At 39.4% G+C, this 24,544-nt stretch overlaps 1 protein-coding gene across 1 annotated transcript in view; it reads left to right on the plus strand.

Annotated features, from left to right (window-relative positions):
* The first annotated feature begins 1,907 nt into the window (after positions 1-1,907).
* The window catches only part of LOC126395323 (LIM homeobox transcription factor 1-beta-like), a 202,106-nt gene continuing 179,469 nt past the window's right edge, over positions 1,908-24,544 (plus strand). The window contains exons 1-2 of the mRNA XM_050052715.1: positions 1,908-2,082; positions 3,508-3,694. Of these exons, the coding sequence (XP_049908672.1) occupies positions 2,016-2,082; positions 3,508-3,694 (254 nt within the window). The 5' untranslated portion in view covers positions 1,908-2,015. The remainder of the gene's footprint in view (positions 2,083-3,507; positions 3,695-24,544) is intronic.

Consider the following 24,544-nt stretch of genomic DNA (forward strand, 5'->3'; position numbering starts at 1 on the left):
CAGGCCGGCGTCAGAGAGCCGACCTACAGCTGTGCTCCGGAGGCTATGATTGGTGTAGACCCGCGACTCCTTGTGCCGTTTCTCCCTTTTCTTTTCATTCTCTAACCTCTCTTCTTCTGCATCCCAGTCATCAAAATGATCAAATTCACCAAATAAATTAAATGAAACGTTAAAATCACTCATCACTCAATCACTCATGCCCGTTGTAATCCGTTGCCTCTGCTCTGAGTCACCGTTGCTATGGGTACAAACTAGCAGTTGAGCCAGCCAATAATTTTGAACCTGTCATCAGGCAATTTGACCGGAACGTCTTTTTAGCTGTCCTATAACACCTTTTAACGGACACCCTGCAGCCAATCAGAATTGAGTATTCACCCACCATGGTATAAAGCCTAATACTGACTGGAGGACAGGTCCAATGGAGCCCTTCTGTTTAGTCCTCCCCTCGTTATTTGAACCTGACCCGTGCGCATATTTACCATACCATGACGCTGTCTCTATGTGAGTAAACTGTGGATGCAGCACGAACAAAAGAGCAGACAGCTGATGAATCTCGCTTTTAATTGCTTCTCACCCAGCTGATGTTAACCTGCAGAGAACTTATCAGTCTGCGACGGTTCATTTCAAACGCCGGAAATCGTCTCAGTTTCTTGTCTGCCGTAGAAACATATGATTTTATCTGTGGGCAATATTTAACACGAAAACGTGAATTATAATCTGTAGGCCTATAGTAAAATCAGACTGATAAAGTTTACTTTAGAAATGCGGGTCATTCTGCAAATTCTACATCTGCACCTACGCTGCACGTGCACAGATTTAATCTTGGGTCCAGTCAAATGTGCAGCTGTCAAGTTAAGATCATCATATTAGGATCGGTGAGTTTCATATGAACAACGAGTTCAAAAGCACACGCTGTAGATTTTAAACTATAGATAACATCAATGTCCAATTGAGTGTATAAAACAAGCAGAACATGATATCATAATGCGAACATAAAATATATTTCAGCAGTAAACTATTTTGACATGGAGATATAGAATAGGCCTATAGGCTAGTTTTTATATTGTTATACACGCAGTATGGAGAGGGCCGGAGCCAGAATGCCCTCACCGCACCCCAAAAAATTCTGAATTGACAACAACAACAACAACAACAACAACAACAAAAACCTCGCCAAGTTATTCTAATTATTTGGAATTTTCATATTTAAAAATTCAGTTAGGCCTATAGGGTAAGCTATAGGTAAAATAAAATATACATTTTAAATATTAATCATTTAAAATTACTTATTTTTCTTGTTATTCAAAAATTATTTCATGCTATATTATATCATATCATATTATTATTTAATTATAAATAGGTTAGCCAACTATTACATGTGATGCGGGGTTACAAGTAGATATTTATTATATAGGCCTATATAATAAATATCTACAATACTTAATAATAGAGGCCTCATTGCTGCCAGTGATAAACTGTTAGGCTATATTAATAATTAATCCTCTATTTCTTATTGACCGTAAAGTGGTCAAATGTAAAAAATAGCAGAATCACCCATGATGTTGAAGTGTGGATGTCTGATTTGATTTCAGACAGAACCGCGTTTGGACTGACTGCGCGGCTTGTGGTGAAGGCGGATCCGTTCAGACTGCAGGGAAGCCAGGGGAGGGTTTTTCTTCTTAAACAGAGAGGCTCAGGATGGCACATCAGGTTCAGGGTTGCTGCTCCCTCTTTATCCCATACCTCTGAATTTACATCAGCTGATGGTTTTTACTCTCTGCCGATCCTTCTTGGAGACTGAAAACTTGTTTGAGTTTCAACTTTGCGGATACCCCCCCCCCCCCCCCCCCCCCCGCCTCACTGTAGTGTTTTTTTGCCGCAGCTCTGGCTTGAGGGATTTCAGGTAGGAGAACACACAGACCGGGATCTCACGGTTTCTGGACATTGCAACAGGTCTGGGGTGTGTAGAGAGGCGCGTGTTAGACAGCGATCATCACTCAGCTAACTGTTTAAAGATGCTCAATGACATTAAACTAGAGGATCGTCTGCGGACCGATTCGGGCTTTCTGGATGTCTTGATCGGTGAGTTCAATTTCTTTCTCCTCTTCCCTCGTGCTGGCAGAGCGCAGAATGCTCCATGAATCCAGTCGAGCCCCCAAAACTGGAAACTCTTTCTGCTTTAGTTTGGGGAGATGTGAAATGTATTTCCAAACGCCTCAATTTCTGGGTCTCGTTTCTCCTGTTGTAGGCTATCTATCTATCTATCTATCTATCTATCTATGTATGTATCTATCTATGTATGTATGTATGTATCTATCTATCTATCTATCTATCTATAGTTTAAATATATAATGTAGGCTAAATATAAATATAAAGTCAGGTATTTGGGACACATCAGGTAAGGGTTTAACATCCTAGGCTCTTTAAATATTAGCAGCCAGTCACCAAACGTGTTATTGAATTTTTAATACAAATGTGCTTTAGTTTACATTAAGGGTATAACAACAAAAATGGTTGTAGGATTTTGCATTGTAATAAATGTTCGACCCATGATCAGAATATATTAACAATACACAGAGAGTTTTGAGTGAGTACTTGATGTATTTAGATAACATGGGACAAAAAAAATTTAACCTTAAATGGGACTTTTTTTTCTGAAGTAAAACAAACAGCTTTTTAGGAACCAGGTGCCATAAAATCATGAGTTATGCTTTGATGTGCCATATTATAGACCTTTTTTAGTATTTTGGTCTCAGTCCAGTCCCAGAATTAGCCATAATTTTTATACACATTTTAAACGCTATGGCACCAAGGAAGCAGGCAGCAATAGAACAGGGGAACATGGCAGAAATGTTGGACAATCTCTTAGGTTACATGAATGATTTAATGAATTAATGACTGAACTGATAAATGGACTTAACCTTTTAAAAATCAAACATGACTGTCCTATGTTAACTGAGCATGTCATCATAGGGGTGCTTGATGTGCTTTATGGTCCATGTTTCTACTAAATTATTTTACTCAACACATATTGTCTGTAGCAGAGGACAATAACAAGTTATAAAAGTAACACTTAAGCTAGTCTTCACAGTTTTAGTTTGCTTGGTAGAACATACATACATACATATATATATATATATATAGGCTATACACACACACACACACACACACACACACACACATATATATATATATATATATATATATAGGCCTATATGAAACAAAAAGTGAACATATCAAACACAATCTGTCTGCATGGTTAAATATATTATTATTTATGTTAAACTATTTGACTTACAGTCACTATGTAACATGCAGCACAATACAGTGTTTGCCTTCTAGAGCTATACTACCTCATTTTCTACCTCATACAAATAACACACAAAACACGTGCACATAAGACCTATGATTCATTCTGTCTTTGTATTATTGAAGTCATGGCTTCAGTGTAACCCACACGGTGTAACAGTGCAGGGATACCGACCTGTCTCGGTTTCTCTCCGTCAGGCGGTGACTCTCTCCAGCATGCCGTGTGTGAGGGCTGCACGCGGATCATCTCAGATCGCTTCCTGATGCGGGTCAACGAGGCGTCCTGGCACGAAGAGTGCCTGCAGTGTGCCGCGTGCCAGCAGCCGCTGACCGCCACCTGCTACTTAAAAGACACAAGAGTGTACTGCAAGGCCGACTACCAGCAGTAAGACATATTTCCCTTCCCTTTACACCGCGGTCTCAGGCTCGGTGGGACCTGCAGGACCGAATGTGTTTGTCTCGCGTTGGAAGTAGAAATAAAATAAAAGTAGCTGATATTGAAAAAAAGAAAAACTCCGTGTTTGAGCTTCGGTTTGAGCTATAGACTATAGGCCTACTAACTGCATTCAAAAGCATGTGCTTTGTTTTTCAAGTTGAGCAATGTCCCAAAAAAAAATGTTTATGCCTACACCATCTATTTTAGTCTCTTCACACTGTTGTTGGAAAAATGTCTTAACATTTTTCCAACAACAGACAAACAGTTGCGGTGAAGAAACAGAGTTGCGGTGTGACATCAATCACGGTCAAATGATCGAAATGATAAAAAAAAATTAAAATAAATCACACGCAATGAATGGGGGTTGTATTCCCCCTGCCTTATTATGAACGTTAATATCTACATTTTAATGGCAAACATGGAAAGTTTATTTTTATTCGTGACTTTAAGAAAATATTCACAATAGGCCAGTGAAATCTAATGATCTTATCTGCAGTTATAAGGTTAATAACTAGAGAAGCACACTGATGCGGTTCGCGTTATTTTTTGGATGATTTAATTATATATTGACCTCAAAAGTGTAAATATAGACAGTGCAGGCAGTGCGCCCATGAGGTGGGGGGCCCATAGAGGGAGTGGGCCCTCCAACAATGTGTCGGGTGGAGAATGGGCCCTTATGAGTGATTGCCAACTTGAAAATATGCCTGTGTTCAAAGAACTGTCATGAAATTAAAAACTGTGCCATTTGCTATATATGCCCTTGACAAAGGCAAACCCAACTCTATCATGTTTTTTTTTCTTTTGTTGTAAAATAGTCAAATTATATTATTCCAAATAAACTATAATAAACTGTTAAATTACATTAATAATTTTTAATTTTCTTTGGTATTTCTTGTTATATACAGATATGTAATGATGATTGCTGGGTAGTGTGTATGCTGATGTTATTAACATCAAGTCTCTGATCATGTGATGAGACTATGTATGCATAATGGCATAGGCACTAGGGCCAATCATGACTGCCTTTTTACGCCACTAATTGACCTTTATGTTTAGGCTTAGTTATATGCATCATGCGATTGTGGTATACTGCTGTAGCTACATGTCATCAGAATGAGGATGTGTGTGTGTGTTTATGTGTTATAATACAACAGGATTGACTGTGCCTACATAGCTCGTACATCATAACTTAATACCCTACTAATTCAAAGAGGGCATCAGTTAATGATAAGAATGATAAGATATGAAAGTCATAGCACCCAGCTGCAAAGAATTATTCATGATTTGATTTGATAATTTGTAGCCTGTTGTATTGATGATTTTCCAGGCAGCAGTGTGCTGACATCCAGACCATCAGATCCTCTCTCTGCTCGGTGTTTCTGTGAACCTGTCTGCTTTTCTTTAAGAGCCTTTGTCCAGTACTGGAGCTTTACACACTCATTGCCATGTGTCACTGCTGCATGCAAGAGGTCTGCTCACTACAATGGGCAACTTGCATCTCCCAAAATACTGCACATTGGAGACATCCCTGCTTCAACTTTCATAAAAAAAAAACAAAATTTTGAAATTGTATTTGAAATACAAATTTACACAGAAGTCTGCTTTTATTACCCGAGTAAAAAGAGTGTGTGCTTTATCTGCAATGCAGTGATTAAATAATGACATGTATATATACATACATGTGTGTGTGTGTGTGTGTGTGTGTGTGTGTGTATACATATATATATATATAGCACTGGATATCTTACATTTAACAGATAGGTTCATTATGAAGGAGAAACCCAACAAACTGCTAAAACACTATTTGATTTTACACATAAACTGCAGCTTGGAAATATCCTGAATATTCTTTTTGGATTCTGCCAAAAGTCCTATCTTGATTTTATATCAACCAGCTCTCTTTTACATCCTTTTCCCTGTCTTTTATCGAACCATTAACCATTTGTAAATTTCCCCATAATTTCAGTAAAGAAAACAAATCTATTTGTGTAATGATTTTTAAGTCTTAATTTTGTGATCCTGATATGGCTGTGGTGGTGCATTACCATCCCCGATAGCCAAGTGGCAAACAAATCTCTTTGAGTGAATTCGGAGAATCTTTGGACAGGACCAGTAAAGTACAACAAAAGCACAGAGGAAATGTTGTACGGTTGCAAGAGTCCCTGAAAACATAAAACATATTTGAGAAAAATAACCGCTTGTGAGATATGACAGGAAAGAAGTTACAAAACACTAAATAAGGAACAATTTAATAAAGTCATATAAATACAACAGTGAGTGAGAGAAATATGACAGTTTAATATTAGGAATATTTAAAATGAGTGATGTTAGAAATTAGACATACAAATTTAATACTAGAAAAATGTCATGAGTGTATTTGAAGGCAACACTGTTGCTCTACATTGCACTTCCCACAAGGACAGCTCAGTTGATTCTTCCTGTAAAACTCACTCACAAAATTCTCAGTAGGAGTTCTAAAGTTGAAAAGTACATCATTAAGCACTTTATAACACATTGCAGTGTATTCTAAAACATTTATCAATTACTGCTTATAAGTGCAAAAAAGGGGGCCAAAATAAGATGTTATCTGTATATTTTTGCATGCTTCATCCCCGTGTGAGTGTTGCAGGCTTTGTTGTGCTGATGATGGCTTTCTGGACACTGACGACTGGGGCATCATCTTGATAGGGTTCAAGCCACAAAGGGGCAGAACCCTTTTAAGTTTGTGCTGGTTTATTATTGTTATCATTATTATTAGCATTATTATTATGTGCCAATGCTTCCCAAGAAATGTGACCACAATCAGGTGGTGGTGTAATTAACACTGAAAAATGCAAATTTAGAAAGGCCACGCCCTTCACACCATAAGTCAGATTGACTTAAAATTTGGGACACATCCAGCTCAGTGTGCTCTACAAAATAAGGCTCTTGGACCATAATAGTCTGCTAAGATGCTTTTTTTGTTAATTTGAATAATGTGAAAAACTGTAAAATGAATGATTTTGGAGGTTGACTCTTTCACCACTAAACTTGCTACACTCCTTTTCTTGGTGGACAGAATTTCATCAATTTGTTACACATGCTCTCGGGGCAATAACAAAGATCTGAAGTGTGGTAATGATTGGTGTGCATGGGTGTGGTGCATTTTGCAACATGCAACACATTCTCACTCTGACCTTGTCACATATCAACGCTTGGTCATGGACTTTCCATGTTGAGATATGACGTGCAAGGTATCCTGGGTGCATTTGTTGGTAACATTCTGGGACACCGTGTTGACCTCAGCCTGTTACATGCATTGTGTCTTTTCAAAATACACTTCCCTTTTCACAGTAAGTAATGTATAGTTTGCATACAGTCTCTTTCAAAATAAACACACTACATCTGTACAACAATCGCAAATTGTAATTTCTTTTCCTTTAACAACAAAGGCACGTGGTTATGTTTTGCCTACACATGCACATGGTTGGGTTTAGGGAAAAAGAACAGGATTTTGCTTTACAATACGGGAAGCGAAGACCGGCCTCCCTGGTGAAAGTCAGTGGTTGTTGCGCTCCCTTAACTTACATTGTTGTCCCACCTGACACCGCCAGGCACCGTTACACCATAACAGTGACTGGCGATGTATCATACCGACGTGAAAGGATGGCTTTTTTTCATCAGTGTCTGAAATCTGAAACTTCAAATCTGAAATCTTCAAACTGAGTTGAAATCTACAACTCAGTGTGCTCCACAAAAAAGCCTCATTTACACGTGTCCACCATGATGGATTCTTTTCTAATTTGCATAATGTGAGAAAGACTAATATGAATAGACTTCTTTGGATTTTGGTTCTATCAACACCAAACTTGGTTTACAACCTTGTGGGACTGCGATACGCAATACTACTCTAATTGAGCAAGATCAAACCAAAACATGGCTGCCATCTATATAAAACTCTTTGCAAAGGGCGGGGCTTCGAGGGAAATAGGCCATAACTCAGATTTTCTCTGAGCAATCCTGATTGCTGAAGTTTGTTCAATAGAGGGGAGCAAAAGGTGGGACTTTGCTGAGCTTTGTAAAGCCTGAATGCAGGTCATTGCCACTTGGGGATTTGATTGTAGTCTTCTTCTTCTTTTCGTGTCTTTGAAGCTGGTTGGTTATATGACAGTTTCCCATTTCTTTACACAATCCTTTGCATTTTTATTGAACACTGCAAGATCCTTTGAGCTGCACTGGTTGGGTAGTAGGGGGCAGACAAGGCAGTGCTGCATTGTATGGTCCTCTTCTCCACATTCACAGGTGGTTTGGCCAGTTTCATAGCCCCATCTGGCCATGGCAGCTTTTGATCGCCCTGTTCCTGTTCTCAGGCAGTTGAGCATCTTCCACTGGACCCATGGTGCTTCTGAGCTTGGGGGGAGGGCTTCAGAAGGAGAGATACCCATGTCAATTGATTGTAGTGACTGAGCTGCCTCCTTCTGTTGGCAGAGAAAGGGCTTGAACCTAGCATTGCTGTTTGCAGCTGTTTTATATGTTGTTTTCCACCATAGCTTAAATTGTCATGAGATGGAATTTGCTGGAAACATGAAACTTGGCCAATAACTGGAAATGATGTGCAAATGCCTCCCATGACTGAAATTGGCTGAATGGTGGTGTGTATTAACATCAAAACTGCAACAGTGTAGGTTAGGTTAGTAGGGAGCTGTCTAGCTAGTTTAATACACTTATTTTCTTACCTTCAGAGTTTTACTTTGAAGTTACTGTGAAGACTGACACACTAGCCTACCTAAAAGCATAGATCACCCCAAAATCAAAAAGTAATAGACTTTAATTGGAAAAAATATATTATATTCCACAGGTTCTTTACCATAGTAGCCATATGTTTCTCACTTCTAAATTAATGCAAAAGGTGAAAGACACTCTAGCTTAGGCTTTTGAGTAGGGATGCAGCGATTTATTGGCCGCGCAATCGTACTTGCTATTATTTGCCTTGTTGAATGCTATTGGACTACTGGCAAAGAAAATTACGTTAACTGATGGCAGTGGCCGATGTTTTCCAGTAGTGTCACATCATTTTTTGCAGGCTAAAAAGCAGGACTTCAGACTAATGCCATTTTCAGTAGAAAATGTGTTTGAGACAAACAGAGCTCTACCCTTGGACACCGTCAGGACAAAAGAACGCAGTAACATCACCATCAATGTTTAAAAGGATGCAGCCTATTGTTTCCAAGATAATACTACGTATTGAACAACAAATCTATGTTGATATATGCAGGAAGAGAGCTAGTTAATGTTAGCTGTTAGCAGTTAGCATTTAGCAGCCAGTGGGCGAACAAACTGCTGATGGTGGTTGCATTGAGTTATGTTATGATGGGATTTTTACCTCTTTGGTAAAAATGACTATTGAGCAAAGGTAAATTCTAACTTCCTCATAATATTTTAAAATGTAATCTTGTAAAATGTAGGTTTTGGTGAGGGACTTAAATAAATACATCTGTTTGAAGGAGACATTTCTTGATGTCCTCACAGCAGTATAAAATAGATTAGGAGAGGGCATTGTGGCATATTGTATATGGTAAAAATACTTTTGAAGTATTTAAAAAAAAAATGTTATTCATGTGAAACAAGGTTTTATCAAATGTTGATAAATCTGTATGACTGACTTTGTGCTCATTCAAAGGCAGTGTAATAAAGGGCTGAATGACAGTTATTTTTTGTAATGAAGATTTATTTGATTCCCTGGCACAAAAGGGGGAGTAAATACCAAGAAAAACAAAATAAACAACAATGACTATCGGCCAAATTGTAATTTGAAACATCAGTATCTAAAGGCCCAGAATTTCGTAATCTGTGTGTCCCTACTTTTGAGCCTATAGACCAAGTCCTATCTCATCTCATTTTTGCATTAGGACCAGTACAGGATGTACAATGTGGTTTTTGTTTTGTTTTGTTTTTATAACTGTAGACTTATTTCAAAGTAAGGAAACAGCTGACAAAAGTTACTGGGTGGGCTATGCCTTTCATGTTAGCCAGGCCTAGATACTGTATGGTAATAACACATGCCTACCTCTTTGGCATGTTGATATTGTCTTTGGTTCTGGTACAGCATTGTGTGGGTCTGTGTTAGAGCAGAAATGATAGTCTGTTGTTGTTGTTGTTGTTGTTGTTGTTGTTGTTGTTATGTGTGTCGGATTTGCAGTAGAATACTTTGCTGGTGGCTCCTGACTACAAAAAAAAAAAATATTGGTACTTGCCCAAATGAGCTGGTGTAATTGATTTGATTTAGGGATGCATGAATTTGTTTTTTTTGCCGATCTGATATGCCAATACATAACAACTTATTTGGCTGACTGATACTGATTCTCACGACTTACCAAGTGTTTTTCAAAATTTCTTCATTTTTTCTTCTGATATTCACTCATAGAGTGAAGTCCAAAGACATTCATCACCCTTTTTGTCGGACTTCCCTTGCTCAATTTTCACTGAATTATAGAGGACCATCTCTCTGGAACAACCTATCACCATCTCTTAAAGCATCATCTTCACTGGCAATCTTCAAAAATCAAATGAAAAAGTATTTAATTAATCAACTTTAATGTGGAATTATTTTTTTCCTTGTTTGGATTGTCCTTGTTTTCATCTCCTCCTCTCTAGGAGCACTCTTTGTCTTTTTTTTTTTTGGACGATTTGTCATTATTGATTTTTAAACAAGGAGGTATGTGGGATATGTCATCTTAAAACTGAGCAAGTTTATTTTAATAGAAACCAGAGGACCTGGTGTGTTCGACATTAATCAAAGCAATGACCCCCTTCAGGTGAGTAAATCCTGGACCCAGACACAGTAGGCTGTCCAGGAGTCTAAATACACTCCCTCTGCCTGGGAGGGGGGGGGGGGGGGGGGGAATCAACCCAGAGAAACAACACAGGAACCAGCAGCAGATCCTTAAGCCCTTTTCTTTTTAGATACCACAGCTGGTCAGCAGTCCAGCTCAGCACTACAAAAACAAGCCCTCGTGAAAACTTTGCAGATTGGGTTTCATTGCCCCTCAAGACTCTTGCCCCAGTGGCTGTAGGTTGTCCTTCTCTCAGTCTCCAACACCTTCTAACTATAATAATTTATGCCACTGGCCCTCTGACCCCAGCTTGACTTCAAGTTGGGGTCAGACATGAAACAGCCAGTGAATGTGGCATACAGGGAGTCATGGAGGAGTGTCAGGATATAGCTACTATTTGAGGAAAATCTTTCCTTTTCAGGACTCATATACACATAATCATCCCAGTTTCTATTGTAATATTAATGGATAAGTTGAGTCAATTAAAAAGTGATTCAATTTTTCCATAGATATTTATGGAGCACAGTATGACAAATCACAATTTGCCTCAGAGGGCTTTACAGCGTACAGAATCCCTCTGTCTTTGGACCCTCACATCTGATAAGGAAAAACTCCTTAAAAAAACCCCTCTCTACAGGGAAAAATGGTAGAAACCTCAGGATCAAGATAGAATAGAATAGAATAGAATAGAATACAATACAATACAATACAATACAATACAATATATTTATTGTCATTGTACAAGTACAACGAAATTGAATGCGACTTCCTCAGTGCAAATATAAGTAAAAAAGAGCCTATAAAAACAATAAGCTACATAGTAAAAACCCATTTGTCCTTGTTTAAATGTCCTGTATCTCCTGCCTGAGGGCACAAGTTCAAACAGGTGGGTGGGATGGGTCCTTCAGAATGTTCTGGGCTTTTTTGAGGCAGCAGGAACTGTATAGCTTTTCCATGGAGGTGAGAGGACAGCCAATAATTTTCTGGGGGGTGCTGATGATCCTCTGGAGCGCTCTTCTGTCTGCTACTGTGCAGCTGGCATACAACACACTTAAACAGTACGTCAACACACTCTCTGTGGACCAGTGGTAGAACGACACAAGCAATTTCTGGGTGAGCTGGTTCTTCTTGAGAAGTCTCAGGAAGTAGAGTCTCTGCTGTGCCTACTTAATTAATGCTGTGGTGCTGGCACTCCAGGTCAGGTCCTCTTCAATCTGAACACCCAGAAACCGGAAATTCAAGATCCTCTTCACACAGGCCCCACTGATGTTTAATGGCTTAATGTCCATTTTATTCCTCCTGTCGTCAACGATCAGCTCCTTGGTCTTGGCCGTGTTAAGGACCAGGTTATTGTCCCTGCACCACCCAGTCAGCTGCTCCACCTCGTCCCTGTATCATCAGCTAATGATGATGATGATACAACAATTAATGCTGACTTAATTATGGTGTTGCTGAAGTGGGCGGGGTTGCAGTTGTGGGTGTAGAGGGTGTAGAGTAGGGGGCTCAGCACACAGCCCTGTGGGGATCCAGTGCTGAGAGCTGTGGAAGTATGGGGGCCTATTCTAACCCTTTGGGGGTGATCCAACAGGAAGTCCGAGACTCAGCGGCAGATGGATGAGGAAAGGCCCAGATCTGCCAGTTATGACACCAATCTGTGGGGTGTTGAATGCAGAGCTAAAATCCACAAAAAGCAGCCTTGCATAGCTGCCCTGCTGCTCTAGGTGGGTCAGGATGGTGTAGAGAGCTGAGGCAATGGTGTCCTTTGTGGATCTATTAGTTCTGTAGGCAAATTGGTTTGTGTCCACTGCAGATGGCAGACTTGAAATGATGTGACTCCAAACCAGTTTCTTAAAGCACTTCGTAACGTTTGATGTTAGTGCCACTGGATGGCAGTCGTTGAGGCTGCTGATGGTAGTCTTTTTTTTGGCAGTGGCAGTAATAGAGGACTTGAGGCAGGGTGGGACAGTGGACTGGGATAGGGACTGGATGAAGATCCTGGTGAAGACTCCAGCCAGCTGGTCGATGCAGTCTTTCAACACCCGTCCAGTAACACCAGCTTTCCTTGGATTCACCGCCCTCAAAGTAAGCCTCACCTCATGCTTCTCCACCGAGATATGGCTGCTGTGGGCAGGTAGGTGTGATGCATCCGCCTCTGGTGACTCTGCCTGAAAGCGGGCAAAGAAGAGTTTCAGCTCCTCTGTTAGTGAGGTGTCAGTGGCTGAGAGGTTGCTGGACATGTAGCTGGTGATGTGCTGGACCCCCTGCCACACCTGCCTTGTGTTGTTGCTGCTGAGGTAGTCTCCTATTTTCCTCCTGTATGTTGCCTTGGCCTCCCTGATGCTTCTCTTCAGGTTGGCTCTGGCAGCACTGTATTGTGCCCCATCACCAGACCTTAATGCAGTGTTTTTCTCCCTCAGCAGGCTCTGTACTTCTTTTGTTATCCAGGGCCTCTGGCTGGGATAGACCCCGATTGCACTTGTCCATAGTGACAGTGTCAGTGCAGTACTTTATTTAACCCATGACAGCAGCTGGGTAGTCCTCCAAGTCCTGATGTTCAAAAATATCCCAGTTGGTTCTTTGGAAGCAGTCCTGCAGCATGAAGGAAGGGAAACATGCGTTAAGTGAATATAATTGGTCCGAGCACAGAACCTTGTGGAACTCCGTAAATAACTTATGTGTGGAACATTCATCATTTACATGAACAAAGTGAGATCAATCCAATAAATAGGATTTAAATCAGATTAGTGCAGAACATTTAAAGCCAATTGAATGTTCTAGTTTCTGTAATAAGATGTGATGGTCAACTGTGTCAAATGCAGCACTAAGCTCTATTAAGACAAGAACTGACACAAGTCCTTTGTCCAAAGCAATCAGAATGTCATGTGACACTAATTGGACTAATGAAAAGACCTTTAATATAAGGTTATCCATAATTTCTGGGTATTAAGATGAGTGTAGAGTAACAGAGGGCGTAACTCGACGCTACAGTCTGTTTCACAAAAATATCTGTATTTAGATTTGTTGAATGGTGTAGTCGTGTCGTGTGTAGGTCTTTGCTGGTCCTTCTACTGATATTTATTTTGTATGTTCAGCTGCCAACAATATACAACAAACTTATATAACGTATAATTTTAACAACTTTCCTAAATCAATAAAATGACTTTTATTTGAGCCACACTTTAAAAAGAAAAAGAACGTCAAGAGATTCCAAACAAAAGCTGTGTACATGTTAATGAACCATGTGGAAATAAATCAAGATTTTAACAGTGGGAAATACAAGTGGGAATATTACATGACTTTAATTTATGAACTGGAGATTGATTAGAGAAATTTTACAGTTGAAATTGTTTTTTTGGGGGCTTTGCTCCTGTCTTTTTCTATATATGTGTATATGTTGTAATACACTGTAAATATTATATAATCGTTTGATTTTTTGGCTATCACGTGACTGTCAGGTGACCCTCTGCAGGAGTATTTGTAGGTGCTCAATCACTGCAGCTGTTTGTCTGAGGAAGGGCCTTGTGCCCGAAACGTCACCCATCCATGAAGTGATTCAATTTTATTTGCATTGGAGCTTTTTTGGTGTGCGGACTTCTTTTCCTTTATCTTACACGTTTTGACTTTTTTGTCCAGCACCCAATCCTTATTTTTGGATGTGCTTCCTCGTTTTTAACAGTTGAAATTGTTGAAATTTATTTTAAGCTTTAAGATTAAGCTGACAACCTACTTACAATACAGTCAGAACTAAATAACATAAGGAGTGATTGCAACTTAACTGTGTTTATGAAGACCTGTATAGATTAGCTTCTAGTTTGTATTTGAGTTACACAGAGCTTTGGCATATGGTGTCAGTATTAGACACATAGAGATTAGCTCTGGTTTTGGGGGTGAATACAAAAATCCATGAAATCTTGTGTCTCATATGTTGACCATTAGATAAGACACTCATTAAATAGACGACTTGAAGTCAAGTCAAGGCCGTTGTAGGAGCCAAGTTCGTTGAAAGGACTAGATGTTGCAATCCCTCTTGTAGCACCACTTCTAATTCATGGGAAGTTCTTGAAAGATGGCTGCTATGAGGCTTTACCGCCGGGACACATCGTCAGTTGTGTACCTCAGCATCGACGGGTGTTTTGGCCATTTAACACAAGACACCCTCCACTGAGGCAGGCAAACTCATATTTAACAGTCACACAGTATTCACATATTTACAATATTTACATATTTACATGTTATTTGTTTATTTTGTACAATGCATGTTAATCTGTGCAATTATAATACTTAGTGTGTGAGTGAGCATGTGAGTTAGTAGTAATGTCACTAGGAAAAATATGTTACTGTCTCTTTAAGAAGAGACCTGCAGCTTTGCCAATCATGGACAGAGGAGAAAAGTTAGTTAGTTGCTCATGTGTGGAGAGTGGAGCCACACAGTTTTCCGATCGTGTTGTGGAATGTAGATATTTTGGTGGATTTTGTATTTTTGAGCAAGTTTATACTGTAAAGACAACGTGGATCACTAAACACACATTTTGTTTTTCCAAAGAAGAGGATTCAGTCTGAGTTATTTTTGACGGAGAAGAAACACGTGTCAACTTAAGGCTCGCACTCTCATTCTGGTTTTTGGACGGAACATTAGTCGGAAAACTTGCTCCTCACGGAAAAAGAAGCTCATGGAAAAAGAATCATCGATTGAATGGATTTCCATGAAAGGAAAATGCTGAAATGAGGAGTCAGCCTACATCCGTAAAGGAGTCTGGTAAGCTGCTGAGTGCACAGTTAATGTTAAGATAACGTTAACTGCAAAATCTCCGTGATTCTGGAAAATTCTTTGGATAGCTGCATTGATAGTGTAACTCTTGGACTGTCAAGTTTACGTGGATTAAGTGCATTAACAGTGCTACATGCAATACTGTGAAGCAATTAATAGCTTGATTGACACGCTACAATGCAAGAACAGGTGGAAGAGCCATCCACTGAAAGGAGGCAAGTAAAAATGACGGATAAAGCCGTAGAGGAAAAAAGGAATAAGATTGTACAGTTAAGGAGAAATAAGCTTGCTCAGCTAACGGGCAAGACTAGGGAGATTGAGCACCTCATGGATGATGATGCTAACGTAAGCTCTAACGTAAGACTGCAGCTGAGAGTTGAATACCAAGTGTTGGTCAGAGAATTTGGAGAGCATAACTATGCCCTACAACAGTTCATGTCTGAAGAGGAATTTAAAGAGGATCAGCGTAGCTGGTATGAACCCAAAGCAAGTGAGTTTAACATGTTCATCGCGAAAGATGAAAAATGGATTGAGATGGTTGAAGAACGTGTAAAGCAAGCAAAGATATGTGATGAAGAGGTGAAGCCTATGGATAGTGTATCCTATACGAGTAGGAGTAGAAAACATGGATCTGAGGCTGGGAGGTCTGTGTCGTCCACTGCTTCATCTGCCCGCCTTAAGGCTGAAGTGGAAAGAGCTGAACTGCTCGCAAAGGCTGCTGCATTGAAACAGAAACAGGATTTGGAACGACAGGAAGCTGAATTATAGGCAAAAAGAGAGGAGTTGGAGATAGAAACTGCTATCGCTGCTTCAGATGCCGAACTCAAAGTTTTGGATGACTTTGCGACTGGACGCATGTCACCAGGGAATCCAATTCACGAGTCGGGTGTGGAAATAGGAGGTTTAGCATCAGGAGCAAGGCATGAACGACTCAGCCACGTGGGAGATGATCCATTTTGGCCTCCCCAACTACAACCAAGTAACCCTGATCATGCAAGGCAACCAAGTAGAAATACTACTAGGAATGATGACGTTGTGGAGACATTATGCAGTGTTATGCAGCAACAAACCAACATTATAGAGTTAATGATTAAACAACATAGAGGGTCTACATTACTGTCGTTGGACATTCCTACTTTAAAAGGAGATCCTCTTGACTACCATATGTTCATACGGGCCTTTGAGCATGGGGTAGAGGACCGCACTGATAATCCTAAGGACCGTCTCTACTTTATGGAACAATTCACAAGTGGACAACCTAGAGACCTCATTAGAAGCTGCCTCCACATGGATCCCCAGAGAGGATACGACAAAGCCAAGCAGCTACTCAAAGACCGTTTCGGAAATGAACACAAACTGGCCGTGGCCTACATGGACAAAGCCCTTAACTGGGCTCCTTTCAAGCCAGAAGATGGAGAAGCTTTAAACGCCTACTCACTTTTTCTTACTGCATGCTGCACCGCCATGACAGATGTCAGTTACCTGGAGGAAATGAATAACGCTGCCAACATGAAAGCCATAGTCACAAGGCTTCCATACATATTGCGAGAAAGATGGAGGTCTTTGGCATGCGATATCCAAGAACAACAGGACAGGAGAGTCAACTTCAAAGACCTTGTTGACTTCATCCACAAACAGGCCAAAATCGCCATGCATCCAATTTTTGGTGACATAAAAGATAGTGCACCAGCCAAACCATCTATGAAAATGCATGCAGATTCAGCCGTTTTATTTAATTTACCACCAAATCATAACAAAGGATATCTCAGGACACTTTTCATAAAGAGCAGAGGGGTGTACCATAAAGTGAGATTAGTGGTTTAGTGAGCTATGTTGAGTTTAAAGCCAGGGATTTCCGTCCTGCAAAGGTGGCTCTCTTGTAACCTGGCTAGATCTTCATGGTAACTTATGCTGCAGACCTAACCTGAGGCCTGTACTACAAAGCCAGTTCAACTTACCCAGGATATCTTCTCGTTATGTGGTTTGACTAACCCTAACATTGGCCGTCTGGTTAGCCAGTACTACAAAACTGAATATTAACCAGTTCAGTCAACTCTGGGTTTTCCTATCCAGCCATAAGCACGTTTGTGAAAGAGGCAGGGGTGTTAATTGCGAGCAACATCATCAGAACCGTATAAAATATTATCTGTTTTATCCTAGTTCTCAGCACGTAAGTGTCTCGTTATTTTGAGCTGCAGTGATGGAATCAGAGTGTTAAAGTAGCAGCACTATCACTGCTGACTGGGATCAGTTTTTGTTCCAGGTTTTGGCTTGAAATCAGCTAAAAAGCACCTTTCACAGCTCCTTTTAAGTAGCATCGCTGTATAGTCAATGTCAGCTTATGAATCTTAAGGATTCTCAGATAATTTAATATGTTATAAATGCACTTTATCCAATTTAAGCCATCTCATTACAAAATGCCAGCAAATGAAGCCATGCATTTACAGTAGTGCTTACTGTAGGCTATGTATCACGCTGTGGTTTGTTTGTTTTTAAGCCTCCGCAGGTATGGGCATAGCGGACGTGGGGTACGCGTGGGACATGTCCCCCGCACTTCCCGTATCTGTGCCCACACTTTTTACAGCTGTTAGAACTGTTCAATTCGTTTTTAACATGTGGTAACATGTTTTTCCGAGCCGTCTTAAAACACACCATGAGTAGTCTGCGCCAGGCGGCATACACATGCTGTCTGTTGTGATGTGAATCTGTTGCACAGACGAGATGTGTGCTGCTGGGCAGTGCTGCTGTGTGTTAACTATGTTCAGCAAACCAGCCAGCAAGAAGCAAAAAAACTTGCACAGTTTCTTCCAAAAAAAAGTGTAAGTTGAGTAATGCTGTTGCATGTAAATAATGTTAGCTAAATGATGACTAATTAATCGATGCCAATATATCAAGTTAAGCTAGTTAACAAGAATACTTGTTACCTATGTTAAATCTCTTGCTAGCTTGTTTCATGCTAGGAATAAACCCACCCCTCCTTAATTTCTGCGCAGAACTTTTGCTCACTATTGCTTTGCACATATTTTTTTTAATCTTTATTGCCACAATAGAAAGAGCAGGGTCAGGGAGGAGACAGTGGACCAGAGGCCAGCAAGGATGATCATGCAGGGTCTTCACAGGTGAGGAGAGATTATAACTGGCTGAGAGAAAATATTTATAGCATAAAAGTGACTTTGAGTTCAATTTCCACAGCAATTTCACTACTACTATTCCTAATTCTATTTCAAAATTTTGCTTTCCACATATTTTTTTTTAATCGTTATTGCTACAATAGAAAGATCAGTGTCTGGGAGGAGAAAATGGACCAGAGATTTATAAATTTATAAATTTTGCTTAGCATATTTATTATCTATATTATTGTAATAGAAGAAGGACAGGGAGAAACCAGGCAGGTATCAGGACAGGGACCTGACAGCAGCACCAATTATCAGCGCAAGGCTTCATGGGTAAGGAGAAATTATAACTGGCTAAGGAAATGTCTATAGGATAAGAGTGACTCTAGATTAATTTTCACAGCTATTTCAGAACTACTCTTATTTATGCTCTAAAATGTTTTTGTCTGTATTGCAATAGGTAGCACAGGCAGAAGGCTTAAAAATATTTGATTAATTTTGCACATCTGTGCTGTCATATTTGACTAAAATGTAAAATACATCTTGATGTTGATATGTTTAGTGTTGTGTCACTTTCTGTCATCATGCCATTAAATTAAATTATGTGGCTTATTACCCTGTTACCTTGTCACTTCTGTTCCATTTTGTGTGCTAATAACTTGCTAACAGGAATGGTGTTTTACTGAACTTTCCGTGTTCAGTGTTGTTGACACTTAATTATCTGGCTACTTACCCTGTAGATGTTCGAGGGTCATTGTGTGCCAACTCAACCAGAGTTTGGCAGGTAAAACTTTAGATTTTGATAGTATATAATTGTAAAGAACTAAAATTGGTCCCCTGATGCTGTACTATGGCTGTTTGTGGTTATGTGGTTCTTTAGCTGCTAAGAAGAGGTGCAATTGAATGCGAGAGGATGATAAATCACTCAATAGACCTCTGAACAATTTGTCCCCCTCACTTCTGAAATGATGGCTACGCCCCTGTCCACAGGCAATATGTGTGTGGGTTGTCCGTCCCTCTGTCTGTCTGTCTGTCTGTCAGTCCGAGATTTTGGTGGTCATAGGTCAAAGGTCAAGGTCATTATGGCCTTGTCTTTCTCTGTCTTTTGAATACAATACCTCAAGAGCAGCTCAAGGGAAGTTTTTCAAATTTAGCACAAATGTTCATTTGGACCCAACAATGAACTGGTGGTCAAAGGTCAAGGTCACTGTGACCTTTCACATATCTCATTCTGGTTAAAGTGTTATCTAAAGAATACCTTGAGGGAATTTCTTCAAATTTGGCATAAATGTCCACTTTGAGTAATCTGAGTGATCAGAACTTCTTGTGAAGGGGACACTTTTCACAGACATGCATGTAAACTGTAAATACAACTTGAGTGGTTGGTGTTATTATAAAGGTCCAAAGGTCTAAATTTTAGTAAGGCCGAGCCCCTCACACCATAGGATGGATTAACCTGAAACTTAACACACAAATCCAGCTCAATGTTCTCCACAAAAACCATTAAAATTCAGATTTTCTGCCATTTTGATTTTTTTTTTTTTGAAAAACACATTTTTGACATATGCTGCTAAACTCTAGCTCCATTTTGTACCAGATTGTCCGTGGGATTATTACTGGACCAAGCTTATTAAAAGGTATCAGAAACTTGATATCTCATTGCGTTTTAAAGATATTGACCAATGAACTTTAAAAAGGGCATGACCTAACTTTATAACCTTTGTGCCAGTCATCATGAAACTTGCAGGATACGCCATCATGAATGAGAGACTGCCTGATCGTCATAAAATCTATCTATAGGGTTTCCACAGTCATGGAAAACCATAAATTTTATAATCTCATTTTCCAAGCCTGGAAAAGTCAGTTAAGTTAGTAAAAATCTTTTCAAAGTTTTGGAAAAGTCATGGAATCTTGTTGTTTATATTGAAATTAATTGTTACAGTATGCTTCTTTGGGTAACCTTCCACATAATGTAACATAACAACCCATGTATTTTATTTAGGCTAGCTGTTGACACCACATAGCTTTAATATGTGTTGATGCATGACCTTTTGTTTACCACCAAGCATGATTCTTAATTTTCTTCCTATGATTCGTCTTTCCCTGCATATATGCCACCTAGCTGGAATTGTGTTTAAAAACAGTTTGAATCTGACATGTTAGAATAACATCAGACAACTAGAGCGAGAATGTAGTGATTTAACATGTTTCCATAATTTTGCCCCACTACTACTTTTAAATTGTGCTGCATTTTTGAGATAAAGCAATTGACAAGGCCAGCCTAGGGTGTTCAGTTGTCACTGAGAGTGCAGGTGTTTGGTTTCATTTGAACTGCTTTGAAGTAGAGCGTGGAGATTCGAAGGTACACAGCATTCTTTAATGATGGATACTTGAAAAGTCAGGGAAGAGTTTTGAAATTTTTTCCATGACAATAGGCATTTCTCAATACTCAAGTTCAGCAGTTCGGACTTGTGGACTTGGCAAGTTCGGACTTGGCAAGTTCACGCGAGAGTGCAGACTTCCCAAGAATGGGAGGACGGTAGTACAGCCATTCCTGCTTTTGGAACAGCAGCAAACTTGATGTCACCACCTCCGCTCGCCTTGGCTGTTGTACTGTGTTATATACATGCATTAAGAATAAAACAATATAAACACAGCCCAGCCCTGTGTCTTTTCATTGTCATTGTAAGAAATTAATATGTATATGTTTTTAACGTTTCAACATATATAACTGACATAAAAATATATAAATAGCCAAGATATTTTCATAAAATGTCTTATAAAGCCTTTTCCCGCAGCTGGCTTTTTATCATATTTAATCTATATCCAATTCCCGCACCTGGCTTCTGATTAGGCTATGTGTAATTAAAAGCCAGGTGCGGCGAGAAAAGTTTGTGGAGAGTTGGTGGTTATTGTGATCGTGAGCATTGGCGAGTTGGAAATCAAAAATCAATAATTGACATGGATCGGAGAAGGCGTCTTGGTGCAGTTATTGCAGCAGGATTGCTATACCTGCAGGCTGAGGAGGAGGCTGCCCAGCTGAGGAGGCAGATCCGAGAAAGACAGCGGAGAATGAGGCGGAGGATGAGGATGAGACGTTCTATGCTTACATGTATCTATTGTTTGGTATGTTTGTCCAGTTGTGGACAAAGTACCCAGAAAAAAGTAGTAATATCACAACAAAGAACAAAAACTCAGTCACAAGTAAAAGTGCTGCATACCAAATCTGATTTGAGTATAAGTATATGGGTATTGTCAGGCATATGTAGGCCTACTTAAAATTAAAAGTTAAAAGTACTCATTATGCATAGTGACCCAATTTCAAGTGTTGTAATCATCATACATGAATATGTATTGAGTATTAATTGATCAATTTACACGTTGGCAACATGTAAGCAGCATTTAAATGTTGTCATGGTAGAACTAATTTTAACACCTTTCACTACTATACTAGTCTAATCTATAACAACGCACATCAACTTGTAAATGTGGAACTTACAACATATAAAACAAACTATCTGAAAAGTAACCATAGCTATCAAATAAATGTAGCTTGAGTAGGATGTACAGTATTCCCCTCTAAGTATAAAGTAGCACAAAATGGAAATACCCACAGTACAAGTACATCAAATTTGTACTTAAGTACAGTAGCTACTTGAGTAAATATGCTAAGTTATTGTCCATCACTGCATTTGTCTCATCATTATGCTTTCTGTCTACATTTTTATGTAGACTTATGTAGAAATTGTATTAAGTCTAACATTTTATTGAAGTGTTGAGCTGTAGATTGTGGTGCTGTTGAATTGTACTGGATTATACTGACAGCAGTTTCTCACTTAGTCTATCCTCAACAATAAAGGTGGGATCAAACAGGTCAAATGTGAAGAGGAAAATTTTATTCAGCCACACTTCAGACATCAGGTATACAATTCATATCAGATAATCAATATTTAAAATGCTGTTGAATATATACTACAATAAATACAATTAATCTTTCATTACAATAAATGAATTACAATAAATTCTTAAATTAAAACCATTATTGAATGGTAAAAACACATAAATAAGCAAAAGAATACATACAAAGAACAACAATTAAATTAACAATGTTACAACATTTAATAATATAATAATACATCTTATATACTGAGACTGAATATTGCCCACTAGACATACCCCAAACGAATTACGTTTCATATTTAACCACTACAGATATATCAGCGATGAATTTAAAAAGGACTACCCGAGAGAGGCTGCTCTCGGTGGGGTAGCCTGAGCGCTGATAAACACGTGTTTATTATCTATGAGCGCTGACACTGCTGTCATCTAGCGGGACCTTACATTCAAGTGGGCTCTATATTAATACATCGACCACGGGTTTCAAGTTTAAACTACGCATGAAAACACTACATTCCGTGACAAAGCAAAAGTAACATAACGGTAATTACGACTTACAATTGTGCGCCTTTCCCTCACTCGCCATTTCCAGTGATTGTTGCAAAATGCATGCTGGGATACCTGGCTGTCTTAAGTTTTTATTTTTTATTTTTTTCTCTTTATTGCAAAATGCAAACTACAAATACAATAAGCATATTCAAATATTCAATTACAATCATTATTCTGTTCAGAACTGCAAATCTCTTGCATGTTCCCATTGGTAGTAGCACTGAGCTATTTATGTCTTTGTATAACATCTTAATTACTTCCCGGAAGCATTCACCAAAACCAAAATATTTCAATGTATCCATAATAAAACCATGTTCAACTGTATCAAATGCTTCACAAAAAGTCTAAGAACAGAATTAGGCCATCATCTTCTATTTTATCTGCATAGTGTAATAAGTCCAATATTAATCTAATATTGTTGTTAATAGACCGTCCTCTGAGGAAGCCAGATTGAGATTCACCAATACCTTGAGGCAAACCTTCTTTTAGTCTATTGGCAAAGATATGAGTAAATAGTTTATAGTCAACATTAAAGCTATAGTTGGTAATGTTGGAGAGCTAGCAAGATTTGAAAGTGGCACCTCCTCTAAGCTCCACCACCCTCCTCCCCCTCCCGTCAGTGCTCCGTCCAAAGTCACACCCCCACAAACTTGAACGCGCATCCTGCAGTACACCAACAGAGAAGCTAATGTTAGCATTGGGCTAAAACGAGCTACAAAAGTAGCTAAGTTGGCTAACGTTACATATTTAATGAAAATAACAAATCCCCCAAAGCATAACAAATAATTACCTGCTGAAAGACAGCAACCTCTGCATCACTTTTCAGGCCCTTCAGCTCCCTCAGTTGTCTCCATCGTTCAAAAGCTGCACCGATGTTGACTATGGTTTGTCCTCTCGCTTTATCCAAAGCCTTTTTCGCCGCAGCCTTTTCTGCCTCCGACTTTATTTTCTTAGCCTGTTTAGCGGGGCGAGCCGTTACAGTAACGCTGGAAGTGGTACATTTGGCTGCATTTTCTCTGCCATTGTTCAGCAAACTTATTCTCCTGCTAACTCGGTATTTCTGCTGAGGAGTGTGCTGAATATTTCCGGCAACGGTGACACGTGTGTAGTGTAGCAACTCATAATGTAATAATGGCTCATAATGTAATAACGCTTTTAGTTATTACATTATGAGCCGTTATTACATTATGAGCCATTATTATATTATGAGTTGCAACACACGTGATGAGTGCACGCAGGGAGGAGGGAGGGACAGAGGGGGGCGTGGGCAGGACCAGAGCGATATATAAGGACCAGAGCCCTTGAATAGAGAGTCGCGTCATCTCCATTCACTCTAATGGGCCATTTTTTTCACAGCAATGGCGGTTCGCGGAGCCTCTCAATAGTTCCCGGAAGTAAGCGGCACATGCTAGCAGCGCAGTGGAGCTACAGCAGAAAAGACTGGCTGTGATGTACTTTTAACGGGTAAGATGTCCAAAGATTCAAATTTTACATTATCAGCACAACTTATCTAAATTAACATGTGCATTAAAGCTTGTTAGTGGATTATCTCCCATTAAATTAGTAGATTTATGTAATGTTAAAAGATAAGATAACAGATTAGGCTAGGACACTGTACATACTGTACACACCATACAGGTAATGCTAACCATGAACAGCC

This window comes from Epinephelus moara, chromosome 9, assembly GCF_006386435.1.
Source record: "Epinephelus moara isolate mb chromosome 9, YSFRI_EMoa_1.0, whole genome shotgun sequence".
NCBI classification, from domain to species: domain Eukaryota; kingdom Metazoa; phylum Chordata; class Actinopteri; order Perciformes; family Serranidae; genus Epinephelus; species Epinephelus moara.